Below are 17,956 nucleotides of genomic sequence, written 5' to 3'. Positions count from 1 at the left end.
GTTTACTCATTAGTCACTAAGCCGGACATAACAAACATGCAACCTATTTAAAACTTGCCAAAAAGGTTACCCACTTCGTTGAAAGCTGTTCGTGGTTTATTAATCATGTTTTTGTTTTACTAACTAATTGAAAAGGAACAAAACAGCGAGTGGTTATAACGAAACTGGGCCGACCGCATACCATTACTGATTTTGATTAATCACCGAGTATTATGTACTTCGACGAAGATACATAACTATGTAGGTTTAGGTAGTGCAAACAGGTACCTAACAGACAATAATGTAGGAATGACTAATAAATATTATAGTTTATTGTTTATCTTTTCCCTAAAGTCAATGACCTATCTACTAAGTAGGCTCGTTTGTTAATATTTTCTTTTGTAATATTTACGTTTACTTAAGTAGCTAGACATAATCGGTTCTCATAACATCCTTACGTCCTTTGTAACTGCAAACTACTTGGAATGCGAAACCAAAGCTACGAACTGCTTATCTAAACCGACTTCCAGGAATCGAGCTGACGATTGGAGCTGTGTAGTCACCCCAGTCGACCAGTAACCACAATATTGAGATTACCGTTAAGCAGAAAATATTCAAACAACGTTTTTTTGGTTTTGGAATAACTCCAACTCCAATGCCGTGACTGATGGGTAATGCGACTGACAAAGTTCAATGACTTCCAGGAGATTTATACCTACAGTTGTATGCAGTGCACAGATTACGTAAATAACTAGCAGGCCACCGATAAGCTGCACTTTCAATCTAAAAGTAGTTTCCGCGTAATATAATGCCAACGACATTTCGTTTCAACATGTGGAAACAAGGAGGTAATAACAAAAACATTTAAAATGTATGTTAACGATTTACCGGCCGGACGTTAGTAACATTGTTTTGTTTATGTTAAATCCAGTTATGCACAAAAATGTTATGTGTGAGAACATTGCAAAACAAAAAATGGTGTTTATAAATAATAATTCAACACGATTATTTCAAAACATGATTAATTATGTAAATACAATGAATACGCTTTAATTTATTATTATAATACAGTATTTGCTGCTTATCTTGGCTCAAGTTATCTTGGCTTTTTAGTTCAAGTTATAAATATGGGTGTCAAAAAGTCATAACTTCATTAAATACGTTCACAATAAATATCCATAAAAACAATTTTATTTGTAAACTTTATTAAAGTTCAAAAATAAGAGTTTCTAAAGGTTAACTATAGCCGGTGGCTAACTGACCTTGCACAAGTTATTTTTTATTAATAATTCATCAACTTGGCTATTTATCCACATAGATTAGTCAGGGAAAATTTCTATGAAATGGTTATATTTAGATATGAAAGTAGCGTGGGTGCGCTTGTCACCGAGCCTCAGTACCTTGCTCCCGTTTGTCTGGTTCAACCGGAATCTGTACTAGATAGAGTTGAAGTTGTTGCTGAGAAAAATTTGTTTTCCTATACCTGCTAGTCAGCCACTCTCCACTAACCCTGTTTCGCACAAATTTAGTTATTAAATCTTTTTAGATCTGTAAAAGGCCTTTGACGTATGGAAAGAAAGGTAAGTAATTCAAATAAATGTAGACATAATGGCGTTGCGTAAGTAGGACAATGACTTATTTAATTTCAGATTTCAGTAATGCAAGATCTATTGGTTTAAAATCTATTATCTGTAAGGGTATGTAACAGGAGTACTTCAAGGGTCTATTTTGGGACCTCTCTGATCTTCAATAAATATTATTTGTATTGAAATAAAATTTTCAAACTGTTAAAATTATTATTGATGCGACTGCGATCTTGGCGAGGTGACGGTTGGTGACGTGGACGAGAGGCGAAAAAAAGGGAGACCCTCTCAGGTAAGAACCAATTTTCAATAAAACATTTTTTGTTATGGTATTGAGAACCTTGTGTTCAGTTTTGGTGAAATATAACAATAGTACGAGTGCAGGTTCAGCTAATACTAATAATCTAACGTCTATAGCGTCATGGCTGATAGATATGAATGTTAAAATAGTTAAAGTCGTAGTCATTATAAAACACGCAGTACCTATTTGTACCAGGATGCCATGAGTCAAAGTGATCGTCATCAGAAACACGTTATTGGCCATTTCCGTGGTCTTTTAAATGTTATTTAATTCACCATTTGTAAATGGCAAACTGTAAGTAAATAGCAGATATTAATCAACAATGTAGTTATAAGGTAATGCAATAATAATGCTGTTTGATTATAATTAAATAGATATCAGACATCATTCATTAGATGTTAATAAAGGAAGTGATTAATCCTTTTGTCTTTACTAATTAATTTAGCTATTAATATAATATATCGCTGCGTTTCAATAGTGAATGGTTAGAGAATGTTCTCGTGTCTGACTTGGTGATGATACAATCTACACATACTTAACAATGGCACAGATGAATAAATAAAAAGACAACAAGAACGTATTTACTAGAACGCGATAGTATTGATTACTGCTAAAAATAAAGCGTCTTACGATAATAATTAATTAAACGAAATGTATGTAAAGGCTCACGTTAAGTCACTGTCACAGATTATGTTGACTTATTAATATCAAGCTGTATCTAATCAGATGACACGCACTTAATGGATCGCTAATGTTTTGTTTATTCTTCCATCATTGTTTATATTGGTGTGTCATAATTAACAATGGCTGAACAAACAGACGCAGCGGTTGCGTGTGGCCTTTTGCTTGGGACTTCTTTGTTGCGATATTCCGCATTGATACGTCAGTCATTGTAGCTGTAGCGTTAGCTTCGATAACGGGCAATATACTCGTATACACTAGTGGGCGCTTGTGAGCTTTGTATGTAAACAATGCCTTTGTTTGTCGGCTACTGGAGACGAGATATCAACGAGAAATGACGGGGAATCGGATTCACATTTCTACGAGCAGGCATTTAATTAGCTATTGTTAGAAACCCACTTGAATGAAATTGAAAGGAAAATATACATCGACGTGCTGACTTTCAGTGTCAGGGATTGTGAAAGCAATTGAATATGAGAATTCTTCGACTACAAGTACAAAGGTAATCGAACAGAAATTATGATGGGTATTATTATTGACCTTCGCCGCCACAGACCTTTCAAAATTGATCGAACAAGTGCAGCTTGCCAAGTTTATGCGGCATTGACGTGTGTTATATTTGTTTTAACATTTGGTCGTCATTCAAGCGTGTATTATATACCTAGCTAGTTAGAATTAACCTTAAATGAATGTATTACTAACGGTTGCGTGTATGAAATACCTTGATCTTAAAACCTGATATAATTCATAGAAACGTTCTTATACCTGTAGTGTAGGTACGGTTTATTTTGGACTAAGATAAATACTCATCTGTTGACATGATTTGTAACATGCTTAGGTTACAACATTTTGGAATTATCTGCCGTACTCGAAGTGGGTCAGCGGTACGCATCTAAAAATAGTTTTGTTTGAAGCTTTTTTGACCTGGTTCTGTTTATCGGCAGAAAAGTTTTATCTTGTAAATACTTAAAGTTTTGGAAGCTGTCTCAAATATTGGAAGCATTTGCTTTTGTAGTTCAGAACTTTCATGATCAGCAGCTTTTTGTGAAGAAGTTAGTCTGAAAGGTTGTCATCGAGTTTCCAGCCATTAACTTTCTATATACTTATTAAAACTAATATTTATTCTGTAAGCCTTGTCAATACTAATAATTTAATGACTATGATAATGGTATTTGTCTGTATCTGATAAGCCAGTGACAGCATGACACAGTTACAAGTTACTTAGTTTGATAAATAGGATTTCCAATTTTATATTGTCGTGTCAATATAAAATTGGGGAAGGCCAGTTGGACAGCGAGGTCCGAAGATTAATGAGTTTGTCACTGTTTTTGTAACGTTTTATCCTTAAACACACAAAAGAATACCGAGTGAAACCAATGCGTGATCCACCATTACGCTTCACTTATCTGTTTGCACCATCCTATCGTAAAGTCCTCGAGTGTAATCAACTAATTATGTATACGTTGTTTACAAATTATTAGGCTTGTTTGAGCCTGGTAATTATGCAAATGGTAAAAATAATGTTTTCCTGAACGCATAACATATAATTCTCCTCGTCTGTTATTTACTGAGCGTGTGTTTGTTATGAAATAACTAAGAGCAGATACGTAATATTGGCAAAACGCTAATATACATGTTCGACGTGTTATGTTGGCCCTGTGGTGATGGCGTTAGGCGGTGGGGAACACAGGCTACGTGACCGGCCCGGACCGGCCGTCACTGCTGTGTTATCAAACATATACTGCACACTGATGTTACTACAACAGCTCGCTACGTCCGTTGCCATCGCTGTCTCTGACTCATTTGCACATTGAATTTTGTTTGTTTATGAAATTCTCTGCTTTCGAAATTTCTATCGTTTTCGATGTTGTCTACAGTAAACGCACTGGCTAGCTTCATACTTCTATAAGTTTTATCAAATATTTTAAATAAATAATAAGTACCTGTGTCGTCGCAGCAATCCACGACGCGCTGGGGACCCACTCGGCCCTGCACCGTCATTGTCAAGCTTCTCCGGAGAGCGGAACAGCTTACGAAAGGCAGCTGCCACCTTTTCCTTCGACCGGGACGTCATGATGCACTAACTGAATCACAATTCCTTTAGCTGCACTCAATTCTTTTAAATAATTATTCAACTTTCACACGATGTTTATTTTATTTCCGCACGTCTGTCGCACGTCTACGCGGCATGTCACGAAAACGTCAAAATATTTTTTTCGAATGCACGGTCGGTCTATGCAGTCAGTAATCGTGTGTTGGGCATGTGTTACATCAGTGGAGGCGTCTCGCGCGGCGAGGGTCCGTGATGTGCGGCGTCTGCTGCGCTGCACGTGCGACCGTGCGACTACGAGGCGAGAGCGCCGATGAAATCGAAACTTGGCACGCTGCGCTGGAGGAGGTCGGTTATCGCACTTGGACGGATGCGTAGTGGAGCGCGCGCGTGTGTGTCACAGTGCGTCGGCGCATGTCCCGCACGACCGCCGGCCGTCGCTGCACGCCGACAATGACCGCTCGCACAGCTGCGCCCGTATGCCCCGACCAACAGGAACTGTACAGGTTCCCAGAGTGCGCTGACGCTGATCCACTTGCCTCGCCTGAATTCTTCAAAAATTCGTCATCGCTTTGTCTCGTCACACTGTAAAATAAGGAAATTAGTTAAAATAATTGTGACTGATGAGGAAAACTATGTGAACACTTAATTATTTCTTTTATGTTTCAACGTATTTAATGAAAACTCCCGAGACATATTTAGGTATTTCCTTTAAAATTCCTTCCTTTAAATCTAAAGGAAGGTATTATACCACAATCTCTGCTGTGGGGATTCCAGCACATAACATTTGCAATTTTATCATTTATTTACCTATTTATTACATAACCAATCATTTAAAATATCTTTTTCCTACGGACCGACAGACGCGAACTTATCATTTATTGAAGGTAATTAATTTATGCAATAATTAATTACCTATTTAAAATAAATAAACTGAGTAAATACACACAACAATTCTTTAAGTTTTCAGCTAGAGAAAGTTTGAACAGTTCCCGCGAATCATGATTAATCGTTTCTATCTAATATGCCTTTAATCTTCACTGAATATTCAACATCTGTTAAATCAATTTAAGATGCGATACCTCTTTGCTAGTTAATCTTATTTAAATTGGCGTAACTAATGGTTTATTACCTCCCTAAATAGATGTATATTTTAAGATAAATTCGGATTAAATATGTTTTGTTTCTATTCGCTTAAACTTAGCTATAAATCAATTTGTTTGAATATTGCTTGTAGTAACATGCCGACGAATGTTGTTTGTGACGTAGTAGCTTTTTTTGCATCAATTACAATAAATAGTTCGATAAAAAATAGGCTAACTTAGCTTTAAATGTAATCAATTATAATGAGAGTGTCGTTATTTTTAGATTTGTTAGTCGAAACAATTTACCAACTTATTGAGAAAACTATTAATTTTCATTGTAAACAACAGAAAACACAACATTTATTTCCCAATAAAACACGCAGTTTGTCAGAACTACAAATAAGTTGAATAAAACCACGACTAACACTATCCTTGTGAAAAGCGACGTTTTCTGCATACGTATTTAGAATTAATTGAAGTAGGTATGCAGTGTTCTAGTAGTTAGCTGACATTTCCAGAGCGAAGTTCCTCGAGCCGACCTTGGCATTCAGTTACACGAGCAATAACCGGAGCCTGTCGAGTATTCAAGTTGCCCGACATGATTATGTCCCACAGGACTAATAGGCTCATTGTGGACCCGAATAAATCAGATCAATACGACCTCAAAACACGTCACTTTTTACAATAACCCTGATTTATGAATAGAATCAATCTGTCAATGATGCCACTATCTTTAATTATAACGATTGTTTTTACTTATTATATTGTTTATAATATTTATTTTTTATTCCGAATGTAAATAAGTATGTCTGTAAATGTATGCTTTCCGTAAACAAAGTACGGTGGTATTTCATTATGTACCTGGGTGTGTTTAACAAAGACATATCTTCGCTGTTGGTATAATGGAAGTCACTCTACATTGTCAATTACATTACGTTACTAGACTTTGAACTGGCTGTGACACCATAATTAGATCTTATTGCTGTCGTTTTCCTCCGCTCACTTTACCAGATGAGCTTTAATAAAGGGATTCCTTAAGGATAATATACCTCGGTAGGGAGCGTAGGTGTCCTAGGGTATTTCTGTGGGCAGTTCGTAATTTTGTACGCAGTCGTTCTAAGCTAGTATTAAGTACTCAAATATTGTGGATAGACAAGACACGTAAGTACATAATTTTAGTATTATTGAAAGTGTACCGAAAACATGGCAACTTTACCATATTTTGGAACAAAAATCGAAATATATTTTTAACCATAAGAAATAGAAACCAAAACATATATTTAAATTGTAGTCTATCGGCTCACTTTACTGTAAAAAGTAATTATATACTAAACGCTTACTTTAGCCGTAGTAAAGAAAAAACAACATGGGTAAAGATACCAAATTTTTGGCAACTTTACCTACGCGCCGTATTCATCGTGTAGCATATTAAAGAGTTGTTGAGGTACAGAGGGCTTCATCTAGGACCTCTTCGTATTTAATGCAAACAATATGAGGAAATCTATAAAGATAACGGCTAACAGACGTTCGGGAAAGTTTTTGTGGGATTTATTATTGAGAAAACAATTAATTTTCATTGTAAACAACAGAAAACACTACATTCATCGATTCCAAGAAAACACGCAGTTTGTCGGGAGAACTACGTATAAGTGAATAAAACCACGACTAACACTATCCTTGTGAAAAGCAGCCACGTTTTCTGCATACGTATTTAGAATTAATAATGAAGTAGGTACTGCAGTGTTCTAGTAGTTAGCTGACATTTCTAGAGCGAAGTGTCCTCGAGTCGACCTTGGCATTCAGTTAGGGACGAGCAATAACCGGAGCCTGTCGAGTTATTGGCAAGTTGCCCGACATGATTATGTCCCACAGGACTAAAAGGCTCATTGTGGACCCGAATAAATTGGCCCGATCAATACGAGCTCAAAATACACGTCACTTTTTACAATAACCCTGATTTATGAATAGAATCAATCTGTCAATGATGCCACTATCTTTAATTATAACGATTGTTTTTACTTATTATATTGTTTATAATATTTATTTTTTATTCCGAATGTAAATAAGTATGTCTGTAAATGTATGCTTTCCGTAAACAAAGTACGGTGGTATTTCATTATGTACCTGGGTGTGTTTAACAAAGACATATCTTCGCTGTTGGTATAATGGAAGTCACTCTACATTGTCAATTACATTACGTTACTAGACTTTGAACTGGCTGTGACACCATAATTAGATCTTATTGCTGTCGTTTTCCTCCGCCCACTTTACCAGAGAGCTTTAATAAAGGGATTCCTAAAATAAATCAGGATAATATACCTCGGTAGGGAGCGTAGGTGTCCTAGGGTATTTCTGTGGGCAGTTCCTAATTTTGTACGCAGTCGTTCTAGATAGGCAGTTAAGTAGTTTGTACTCATTTTAATATTTCGGATAGAGAAGGCACGTAAGTACATAATTTTAGTATTATTGATGTTCCTTTTGATTGTATTACTCGAAGTTTTTAAGATAATCCTTGGTGCTTTTTTATTTATTAATTTGGAATAAATAAATAGGATAACACACAACCTTTCATTATTCATTATGTATACCTACATATCTACTTATCTAGCAACGCCAGGAAGGTTCTAAAAGAGGTAGGTATGTAGAAATCAGCTTTACAGATACGAGAAGGCTTTCTAGATATCAGGACTAGTACATAAACTTTAATAACTGTATTCTCCAGTCAGAAGGTTTAGCAACATTAAAAGACTAGTTGAACAGGTATAAAATAAAAATAGACATCTACAGCTAGAGCTACACGTTCTTGCAAAGCAAGCGAACCGACCTAGTCCTTGGTGTTATTAATAATATTATCCTTTACAATCCGTTTATTGTTAAAGGAACTAGAAGACTGTACCTAATGGGTAGACCTTGCAGTTGGGAAGGTTTCTTGGCTAATAATAGTAATAGATTTTACCTATATAGCTATGTAGGTATAAGGTGATTTGTTCGATAACTGGTTGAAAAAAATGTGAAATTAACGTAAATTACGATTACTTACTCGTGCAGTTTTGTGTTTGAATGGCAGTATTGTACCCTTAGTATGAGTTTGCTTTACGTTTAAAGTAATCGAAACGAGAGCGTGTTCGGCGCTGTGATTGGTTGGTTTATTCGGGCCGGCCAATCAAATTGCCGAACGCGCTCTCGTATCGGTTACTTTTTAAATGTAAACTAAATTCGTACCAAGGTTTGGTAGTGACTTTTGAGCAGCTAGGAAGAAATGATAAGTTCATTTGTAACAGTAACTTTATGATGCCACGCTTTACAGAACAGATAAAACAAATACTTACATACGTGTGTACAGAAAGAAGAGTGTATGAACACAAGTTTCATGGTTAAATAGATTTCAAATGGTTCTCAGCAAGTTTAAATATACAAGTATGAAATAAAATACCCTTGATTTTTACAGTTTGTACCTAGAAAATATGGATTAAACTGAACAGGGGCGTTAAGAAATTCTTTGTCAAACTTTTTAGCTTAGAAACCGTTAGGTGAAGTTTCGGTCAAACACTAGTTTTTGGCAGACATGAGTTTGGTTACACAACATCCTATTTACACGGAGCCTGTAGCAAATATTACTCTTGCCACGTAGTTAATCTGGCCCCGAGAAGAGGTAAAGAATAGAGTTTATAGCTTTGGTTTATTAGACTGTATTGCGTAACATGAAATCGTATGTACAAGGAATACTTATTGGGGTAAATATAGGCTTATGCGTAGGCATTCCTATTTTTCGACAGTATAGCCCAATTTCAGTATTTTTTGTTTAAAAAAGAACGTAAGTCCAGAAAGTGAGTTACCAATCCCCGATTTCCCAACAACCCTTAAATTCCTAACCCCCAAAAGCCCGGCAAGACGCCTCTGGTGTTTCAAGTGTCCATGAGCGGTGGAGATTGCTTACCATCAGCTGATCCGTCTGCTCGTTTGCCGGCTTATTCCATAAAAAAATGGCTTAAGCGTAGGTACGCTTCCTACCTACTACCTACATTTCGTCAGTATAGCCCTATTTCAGTATTTTTTGTTTAAAAATGAGCGTAAGTCCAGAAAGTGTGTTACCTAGATTTAGTTATTTGTTTTATTACCTTCCACCATCAAGATAAAATAATTACGTAAGACTCAGACACGCAGTGAATGCGGTAGTGATTCAAAAACTCGTTGTACTCGTAGTTGTCAATGTTGTATTAATTATAATATCTGCTCCATATCTATGTCAATTATTATTACGTCATAATTAGGTGCCACTACTAGATTATGTAAAAGATTTAAGCTTTAAAAATAGGTCTTAGATGAGACGGTGTGGAATTTAATGGTTTGACTATTAATATTTTAAAGTCAATGACATTTTTAATGAGTGTGGCGTAATAATATTTAAATAATTGCGGCCGAGTGGTTGCAAGTGCGGCTGCAAGGGGTGCAAGGGGTCTCGGGTTCGATTCCCGGGTCGGGCGAAGTATTACTGGGCTTTTTTCAGATTTTCGAAAATTTCTCAGTGGTAGCACGGAGTCTGGAAATGTGCCCGGTATATGGCAATAGGCTCACCCCCTAATACATGGGACTTACAACATTAATTGTGAAAAGTGGGTGTACATTGTACAGTGGCATTATATGCCATAATGTGCACCTCTGCCTATCCCTTCGGGGATTAAAGGCGTGACGATATGACGATGACGATGATGAGAAACTATTGACGATGGAGGAATATGTTTGTGGTTGCTACAACAATTATTGAATATACAACAAACTCTCATAATCATCAGATCCTCCTCCATAGACCTCAGATCAGTTTTCCATTAGCTTTATAAAGAATTTAGCGAAATAACTACGCATTTTCTTCGTTTAACACATTTTCACATCAATCTTTGTCTTTCCAAGCGAGCATTTTGTTACGTCTCATTTATCAAAAAAATCCTAGCATATTTATTTTAGAATATTATTTTGGAAGGCAGCGATATACTCTTGTTATTACAAGGCAAGGACACAGAATCCTTCGAATAAATCTCAATCAAATCGTCTGATTAGGCGCGTTCTCGAGCGTGCGACCCTTGCGCCTTGTACAAATGTTACTTTTATATCTTCGCTACTTTGCTACGCTCGTGGGCCGACTACACAAACTTATGAACGAATTTCTTATATCTATATTAGAATTCGGAGACCGGATTAGTAATTCGAATGTTTTCCCCATAACTAGGGGGAAATGAGGATATAGAAATAAATGTGCTATCAAATTAGATAGTTCAATCAATCGATAAGAAAATAATAATGATAGTGGGGTGGTACAGTTCAATAATGAAGATAGATAATACAGCAACCGTATCTAATGGAAATAATAAAATAAGTATCGCTCCCTTCAAAAACTTAAGAGGGTTTCACTCAGAGGGGTTAGAAAACTTTAACAAATTCAAAAGTCGTTGATATTCACCCACACAGTTCAAGAAACTTCGTGCATGGTCGTAAACAATGTTGAAATAGTAAAATGAGGGTTTATTGCTCTTCGGACTTAGTACGCAAATGCGGAGTGCCCGAAACGTTCCGAGAACACATTGTGAGGCGCCCGTAGTAAAGTCGTACCAAGTAAACCGTAACTCAATACTTATGAATTAAAAGTTGTTTGAGCCAGCCACTATTATTCACACACATATTCAATTCATAAAGTGCATTGAAATGCCAGGCTGTTTCTTACTGTGAAAACGATATACAGCCAACCAATGAATTGGGACCCGAAGCCAGTTTTGAGTCTCGCCTTGACATTAAGATTTTAACTTACACAGTGGATTTGTTGATACTGTCGAGAAACGAGATAGTTTATGCTGAGATTATCGACAGAAAAAAACATGGTTCTGCATTTAAAGGTATATTCATATATATATGTACGGACATATTATGTTATATTGGTGAAGCTTTTTAATGTCTTAGCAGATTTTTATTCCCTGCTTGGAGCAGGCTGAGTTGATTGTGACAAGTATGTAAACGAATTGCGATACCCGGTGTACACAGCCACAAATGCAATCACTCCACCAATGGTATAAGTGATATAAGATAGGATGTCCTAAAACAACATCAGAATGCCCATGTAGACCAGGTTAAAGATATGTATTATCGGGCAAAAACTTAGGTGATAGCATTAGCTCATAAAAGTATTACGGACAGAAGTCATTCAAAGGTAAAAGAGTACCTAAATACCAGAAGTTCCCAAATAACTGCTACGTAATAGGACAAACAATTAATACGAATTCATTAACGGAACTCAGACAACAGCGCTGTGTTCAGGAGATGAGAGGGTAGTCTGGGGAGGCAGGCTGCAGAGGGAGGGCGGGTGACCTCCGACCAAATGACGTCAGAACAGACCCTAACGCGGGAGTGCTCAGATGAATTCAGATCGCCATGTTTTGGAGATAACAAGCTGTATAAAACAGCACTTTAGTGCAATTACTCTGAATGACACCATATACATAAATCATAGGGAAATATGATGATGAAAATAACGGGTAGAATTGCGTAATCAAGTGTCCGATTCAAAGGTGACAATTGAGCCTCCGACGTCATATTTCTAAACATGGTTATAATGTTTGACCAGTAGTGCAATTATTTCCGGGCTTGTACCAAATATGGTGAGGCATGTGTGAAGAAGTCGATGGTATTACATCAATGCCTACTAAAGAAACCTGTTCTTACATCTAGAAATGGTATTTAATTAAAGTTGCAACAAAAGTATAGTAAAGACGCGTGCAATTACGTAACCACCAATGGTGACAGTGTGGCAGAGTACACAAAGGAAATTAAAATTTCTTTTTAACAAAGATGTTAGATGAGTTTAAAAGGAAAAAAGGAAGAGAAAAACAATTTAAATTGAGAGATTCCTATTTTCCGTCTTTCAAAACAAAGAAACGTTTTATGGTGCAAAAGCTTTTACGTTATAAATAGATGTTATGTCGCGATAAATGCCATAAGCAACTCCATGTAGAGGGTGTTTGCAAATGTAGACGATTTTATGTAGCCGTTATACGCGTTTGTGACCGCTGAGAGCTTTTACGACTTGCAATGTAGGAATAGGATGCGGAACGTGAGACTTGAGGGAAATTTACGTCATTTTCGAGATACACAACCGACTACCGAGGAAGCTTCGAGCTTCAGTCAAAGCTCTTTGTTATCTGTATATAACAGAGCAACGTCTGACGGCTTTTCTTCTCGTCTGGAATTCGGAAAGTATGCAAGGAAGTTTTAAGTTCTTACACGGAAGTTTTATCATCGTATAACGTTTTGTTTTTATGGAAATTTAAACAAATATCGCCTTTGTTGTACGTACTTGTACCGTTTATAATTTGTATAAATGAGAGTTTTGCAATAAAAGAGGACAATGTGTTACTGAATGCATTTCGATTTATTCAATTACTAGTATTGTTCAGATAACAAGGTGATAGTGACTCCTTGGTCAAGTTGTCGCAACTGCCTCAGTCTGTCCTAGTTTTCCCCTATTAAACCAAAATTAAAATATGGCTAACGATAATTAGGTTAAATTTAACATATCCTTTATATACTTTGATATAAGAACCATAATCCCACGTGATATAACAGCACCAGTAGGCACAGATGTCAGCAGAGACGAGCGAGCGATAAGCGAAAATATATTTCCAGAATGTTATTACACAATACCAATGTGTGTGTAAAATATGCGTTCATTGGGAAATCCTGTCGAGACGTGCGGTCCGGTATAAATGACAGTAGGGTGGGTCGCCCTGTTCGATGTTATTGCCGGCGACCGACACACTCATACACTCCGGCCTCGACGCTGAGGGGATCGACACCCTACCACTTGTGTCAGTTGCGGACTTGTGCCCCTCCACAACACAGAGTTACGATTATATTTACTTTTATTACGTGTCGTTTCATTCATTAACATTTAAATTGGATTGTTTTTGGAAACTTTCCTTTATTTATGACAATCGAAGAGACGTTACACTTTTTTAAACCCGCTCTACAACATAGGTTACCGAAATAAACTGCATCAATTTAGTTTAGAACTAATTTCCAACAGTTAATAAATAAAATATAAGGAAAAATACGTAAGTTAATAATAGCTTGGAGTCGACAGCTATAATTCAGACTTGTGTTACAAGTAGTTAGAACTCAGAGTTAGGTATCTTACCAAGGCATAGGTTCTCAGGTTCTTACAACAGAACATCGTCTTATTTTACTGAAATAGCGAGTCTTACGTGACTTAAATTCTCGGTGAATATGTTGTACACTTGTTCAATTTCAATATGAAGTTATAACAAAATGTACCTACCTGAATTCTACATAGGTACCTAACCCACAATAAACTATGTAACTTTCCTCAATTTTTAGTATATATGTATACCATTGTAATAAAGAACAAACCTATGGTCTGGATTAAAGGTAAAATAAATATGAATACACACTAATATTATAAATGTCAAAGTTTGTTAGTTTGAATGTTTGTCCGTCAATAACGCCGAAATTACTGGACGGATTTTTATGAAATTTGCTACTCAGACGGGGTATGAGCTGATTTTTGTGATAGAATACCTATCTTCAGGCTCAGACTCTTCTATCAGGCAAAGCCGCTGACAGAAGCCAGTGTTAAAATAAAAACGTGAATGTTCATGAGAGAATATACTTATATGCCTAATACCTACGTATATAGAAAATATGCGTTTACCACGACATCTATTCTGCAGGAATGACATCCCCTTTCATATAATGGCCTTCACAGAGATAATAAAGCTTGTAGCCATGTAAAATATGTCGCAGATGCGTGCTGAGAAACTGCTTTCTATATTCTCAGAAGATCATTGTTCTGTTCAGTTTCATACACAATCTCGAAAAGAAAAGAAACTACGATTGTTATCCTTTCTTTGTTTGGAAACGTGCTGATGAATGAAGTAATTCGATTACCGTGGGAGAGGCGATTACACTTGTGCGCCTAATATCTCTGTCATCTATAGGAACTCCCAGCTGGAACCATAAAAACATACTAAAAAGAAAACATATTTCTATGTATGACCCTTCACACATTACGTAGGCACCGCTCTAGTGATACAAGATGTATGAAACTCACAATTTTAAGAACATAAGAAACTAGGGTACTCATTTCGAAATGAGGGCGCGTTACGGAAATGAGAATGAAAATCCAGCTAAATAAATACACGAGTATTGTTCGGAGATTCGATTACATTCGAGAACCTTACCTGTAATATAAACTCACAATTCGAGAGCGAGATTATTCTCTAATAAAATACTTGAAGTGCGCAATACGATGGTGAAATTAAATTCCATGTAAATAGAAGAAGCCTTATTACAACAAGGGTTTGATATGATAATATCTGAGATGTTTTCTACTTTATGAAGTTCTGTAAAAGCTCAGGATTTGCTCTAAAGATAATGATTTCAAAGGGTTTTGAATATAATTTATTTTATCCCCTTTTGCCAGCGGACGTTGAGAAAACCCAGATCCCGTAGACTCAGTTTTGTTTAATAATATTTATTTGTATTATGAGTTAACAGAGTGAGAGCGATGCTTCCTGTATTGTATTGCTTTACTCGTATATCATTAGGAATGTATGAAAGATGATGATTTTCTTGTTTACTCATCTGTTATTTTATTAATCCTAGCGTATTGTTTGATCTGTAAAGTGGTCTATTGGTTGTGAAACGATTACGGAGTACCTAAGAACAATTAGTTAGTCGAGAAACATAATCCACCTACTATAAAATTCCAATATTATATCCTCAGCGCTGACGGCTTATTGTCTAAGTATTTATAGAATAGATACTATCGATTAAATAATTGATAGATATCATACCAACCTATCGTGAGCCTAGACTTGGCAGAAAAAAGAATATAGATCTGTAACCTCGGCACAAATTTAGGTAATATCTTTTAGAATTTATAGATTCCATTACAGTTTATACATTTTATATTCTTTTGCCTATCTACGAACATAAAATTCATCCTGAAAGGTCACCCTTAGCACGCAAGTTGACACGGGGGACTCGTTTATAAATCAAAAGGATATTATTGGTAAAAGGTAGCCATGTTCATGTTGGGTTTCTTACATCATACCTTGGCCTTATTTGACAAAGTTCTAAGGGAGTTATTACTATAACATACCTACGTTTTCTGTCGACAGTTTTCCTATTCAATATCAAGTTTAGTTGGTTATGCTACGGATGTAGTTATATAAGTGCCTAAGTACAGTTGAACACATCGATGAAGGATTAAGCCGTTAGCGTGCGATGAAATTATTAACTGCGCTAATCTCTTTTATAACTTTATTACTTAGCAATTTATTGGTTCTGTGCCGGTCAGTTATAAATCATTAAGTTCTTATTGCGTACCTAAGTAAGTACTGGGTAGCTAAGTAATACAGTAAATACATTTATTTGTGTACTTCATTTTGAGATATTTGCAATGGTTTTCAAATGGTAATTGGAACCATACATTGTGGTTCTTTTACGGGTCCATTTTGTGTGTAGGAAGTAAACGTCATGAATCCATCAGCCTAAGTAAAGGGAAGGTACCTACTACCTACATAAAAGTCAGTGTAGATAAAAGAAAAACTCTTAACTTAACAAAACTTTATATTCTTTGAAAAGGATGGATGAAAGATACATAAAAGAAGTAATTGAAACCTGAACAAATGATGAGATGAATTTCTGTTTTACATCCAACAAAATTATTATAAAAGGGCCAACATTAAAGTTATGATTTAATAAGCAAGATGAAGCTAAAGTACAGGATTGATACACTTATCGTTACAAGTCTCTGTCTAGTCTTTCAAGGACGTAATTATGTTATTTAGTGTTTTATACATTTGTATAGGTAGCTATATTACTATATATAGCTACTGCTATATACCTCTATACCATTCTTTTGTTTTTAGTTTGGTCTTATTGAATTGGACAAGCAAGCCACAACCATCCAAAACCGCTCCAACTCCTGTAAGCTAGGATCCACCGTAGATCTCACTATGAAAACACCTGAACACTGAAGTCCAGCGCATCCCAGTTAATGATAACAAACGATTTGAACTTATTTTCAGTAATGTCTACTTCTTACAATGGACACACAAAATTATGTGCACCTATCTCGACGATTAATATGCATCTAGCTACATAGGTAATCCGTAGCTGCGGACTACCTAGCTGGTTTATCTGGTTCGAAAAGCAGGAATAGGAACGGGGTGGTTTTTAGTCAGTGAGTCAGACACTCCTCGCCTTGCCCAAGGCGGGAGAAGCAATTGGATCTCGCAACGAAATACACCAAAAGAAATAATTAGAGGAGAAGAAAAAATCGCATTATTGAATGCATTATATAAGTAGGTACCTAATTCAAGATGGTTAGTAAATATAAAACGGTATAACAAATTACGCTCTATTGTCACAAATGAGGACCTGTACACGTTAGCTTAATTACCTAACATCATATAAACTCAACATTAATCATAGTCAGTTAATTAGGTGTACCATTAGCTGACTGTAAATGTCTCATAACAAATGATTTCAACTTATTTTCAGTAGAAAAAATTTTTACAATAGACACACAAAATTAAGTGTACCTATCTAGACGATAACGGCGACCTGCGCATCGGAGCCAGGGAGACTGGGATTTAATCAAGAAGCGAGACGCGTAAGGAAACGAACCTAAGGGCGTCAGGGAGTCTGACACTCCTCGCCTTGCCCAAGGTGGCAGAAGAAATTGAATGATTTTCCCCCCTTAAAAAAAGGTACATAGGTACAATTTAGTCAAAATTGGAACTTACGGCCAGTATCAATTTTGATACTAGAGATAGAATATGTATGGAGTTGAACTACCTCTAGTATCCAAATCGACGATTATCAAGATTGGTCATCAAAGACCTGTGTTAGGAACCTGTGACCTAGGTATATGTCTCAAGGCTACAGTATTCATACAACAATCGATCTATCTATCTACATAATATATGTATGTAGGTACTTACTAAAAATAGCTACTAGGTAAGTACTAGGTACTCATTAATAAAACAAACAGTAAGTAGGTACCGTGCATTCAGCTGACACCGTGGCTAAGTACTAACTCTAAATAATAATTTAGTATTCAAATCGTGTAAGTACTAAGTACAAGTACTTGAGAATAGCAATAACTGCCTACGCATCTAAGTACCTACGTTACTATATCTGTGCTATAGACCATTCATTTATATTGTAAAGTGAATTTAGAAGTTTATATGTTAGAAGTTTGTAT

The 17,956-nt window shown here is 36.2% G+C and overlaps 1 protein-coding gene across 1 annotated transcript in view; it reads right to left on the bottom strand.

Annotated features, from left to right (window-relative positions):
- LOC118273161 (ubiquitin-conjugating enzyme E2Q-like protein CG4502) overlaps positions 1-17,956 on the bottom strand; it is a 28,100-nt gene that overhangs the window by 5,737 nt on the left and 4,407 nt on the right. The window contains exon 2 of the mRNA XM_035589979.2: positions 4,488-5,179. Coding sequence (XP_035445872.1) covers positions 4,488-4,618 — 131 coding nt within the window. The 5' untranslated portion in view covers positions 4,619-5,179. The remainder of the gene's footprint in view (positions 1-4,487; positions 5,180-17,956) is intronic.

This window comes from Spodoptera frugiperda, chromosome 1, assembly GCF_023101765.2.
Source record: "Spodoptera frugiperda isolate SF20-4 chromosome 1, AGI-APGP_CSIRO_Sfru_2.0, whole genome shotgun sequence".
Taxonomy (NCBI): domain Eukaryota; kingdom Metazoa; phylum Arthropoda; class Insecta; order Lepidoptera; family Noctuidae; genus Spodoptera; species Spodoptera frugiperda.
This window is presented reverse-complemented; position numbering and strand designations above follow the sequence as displayed.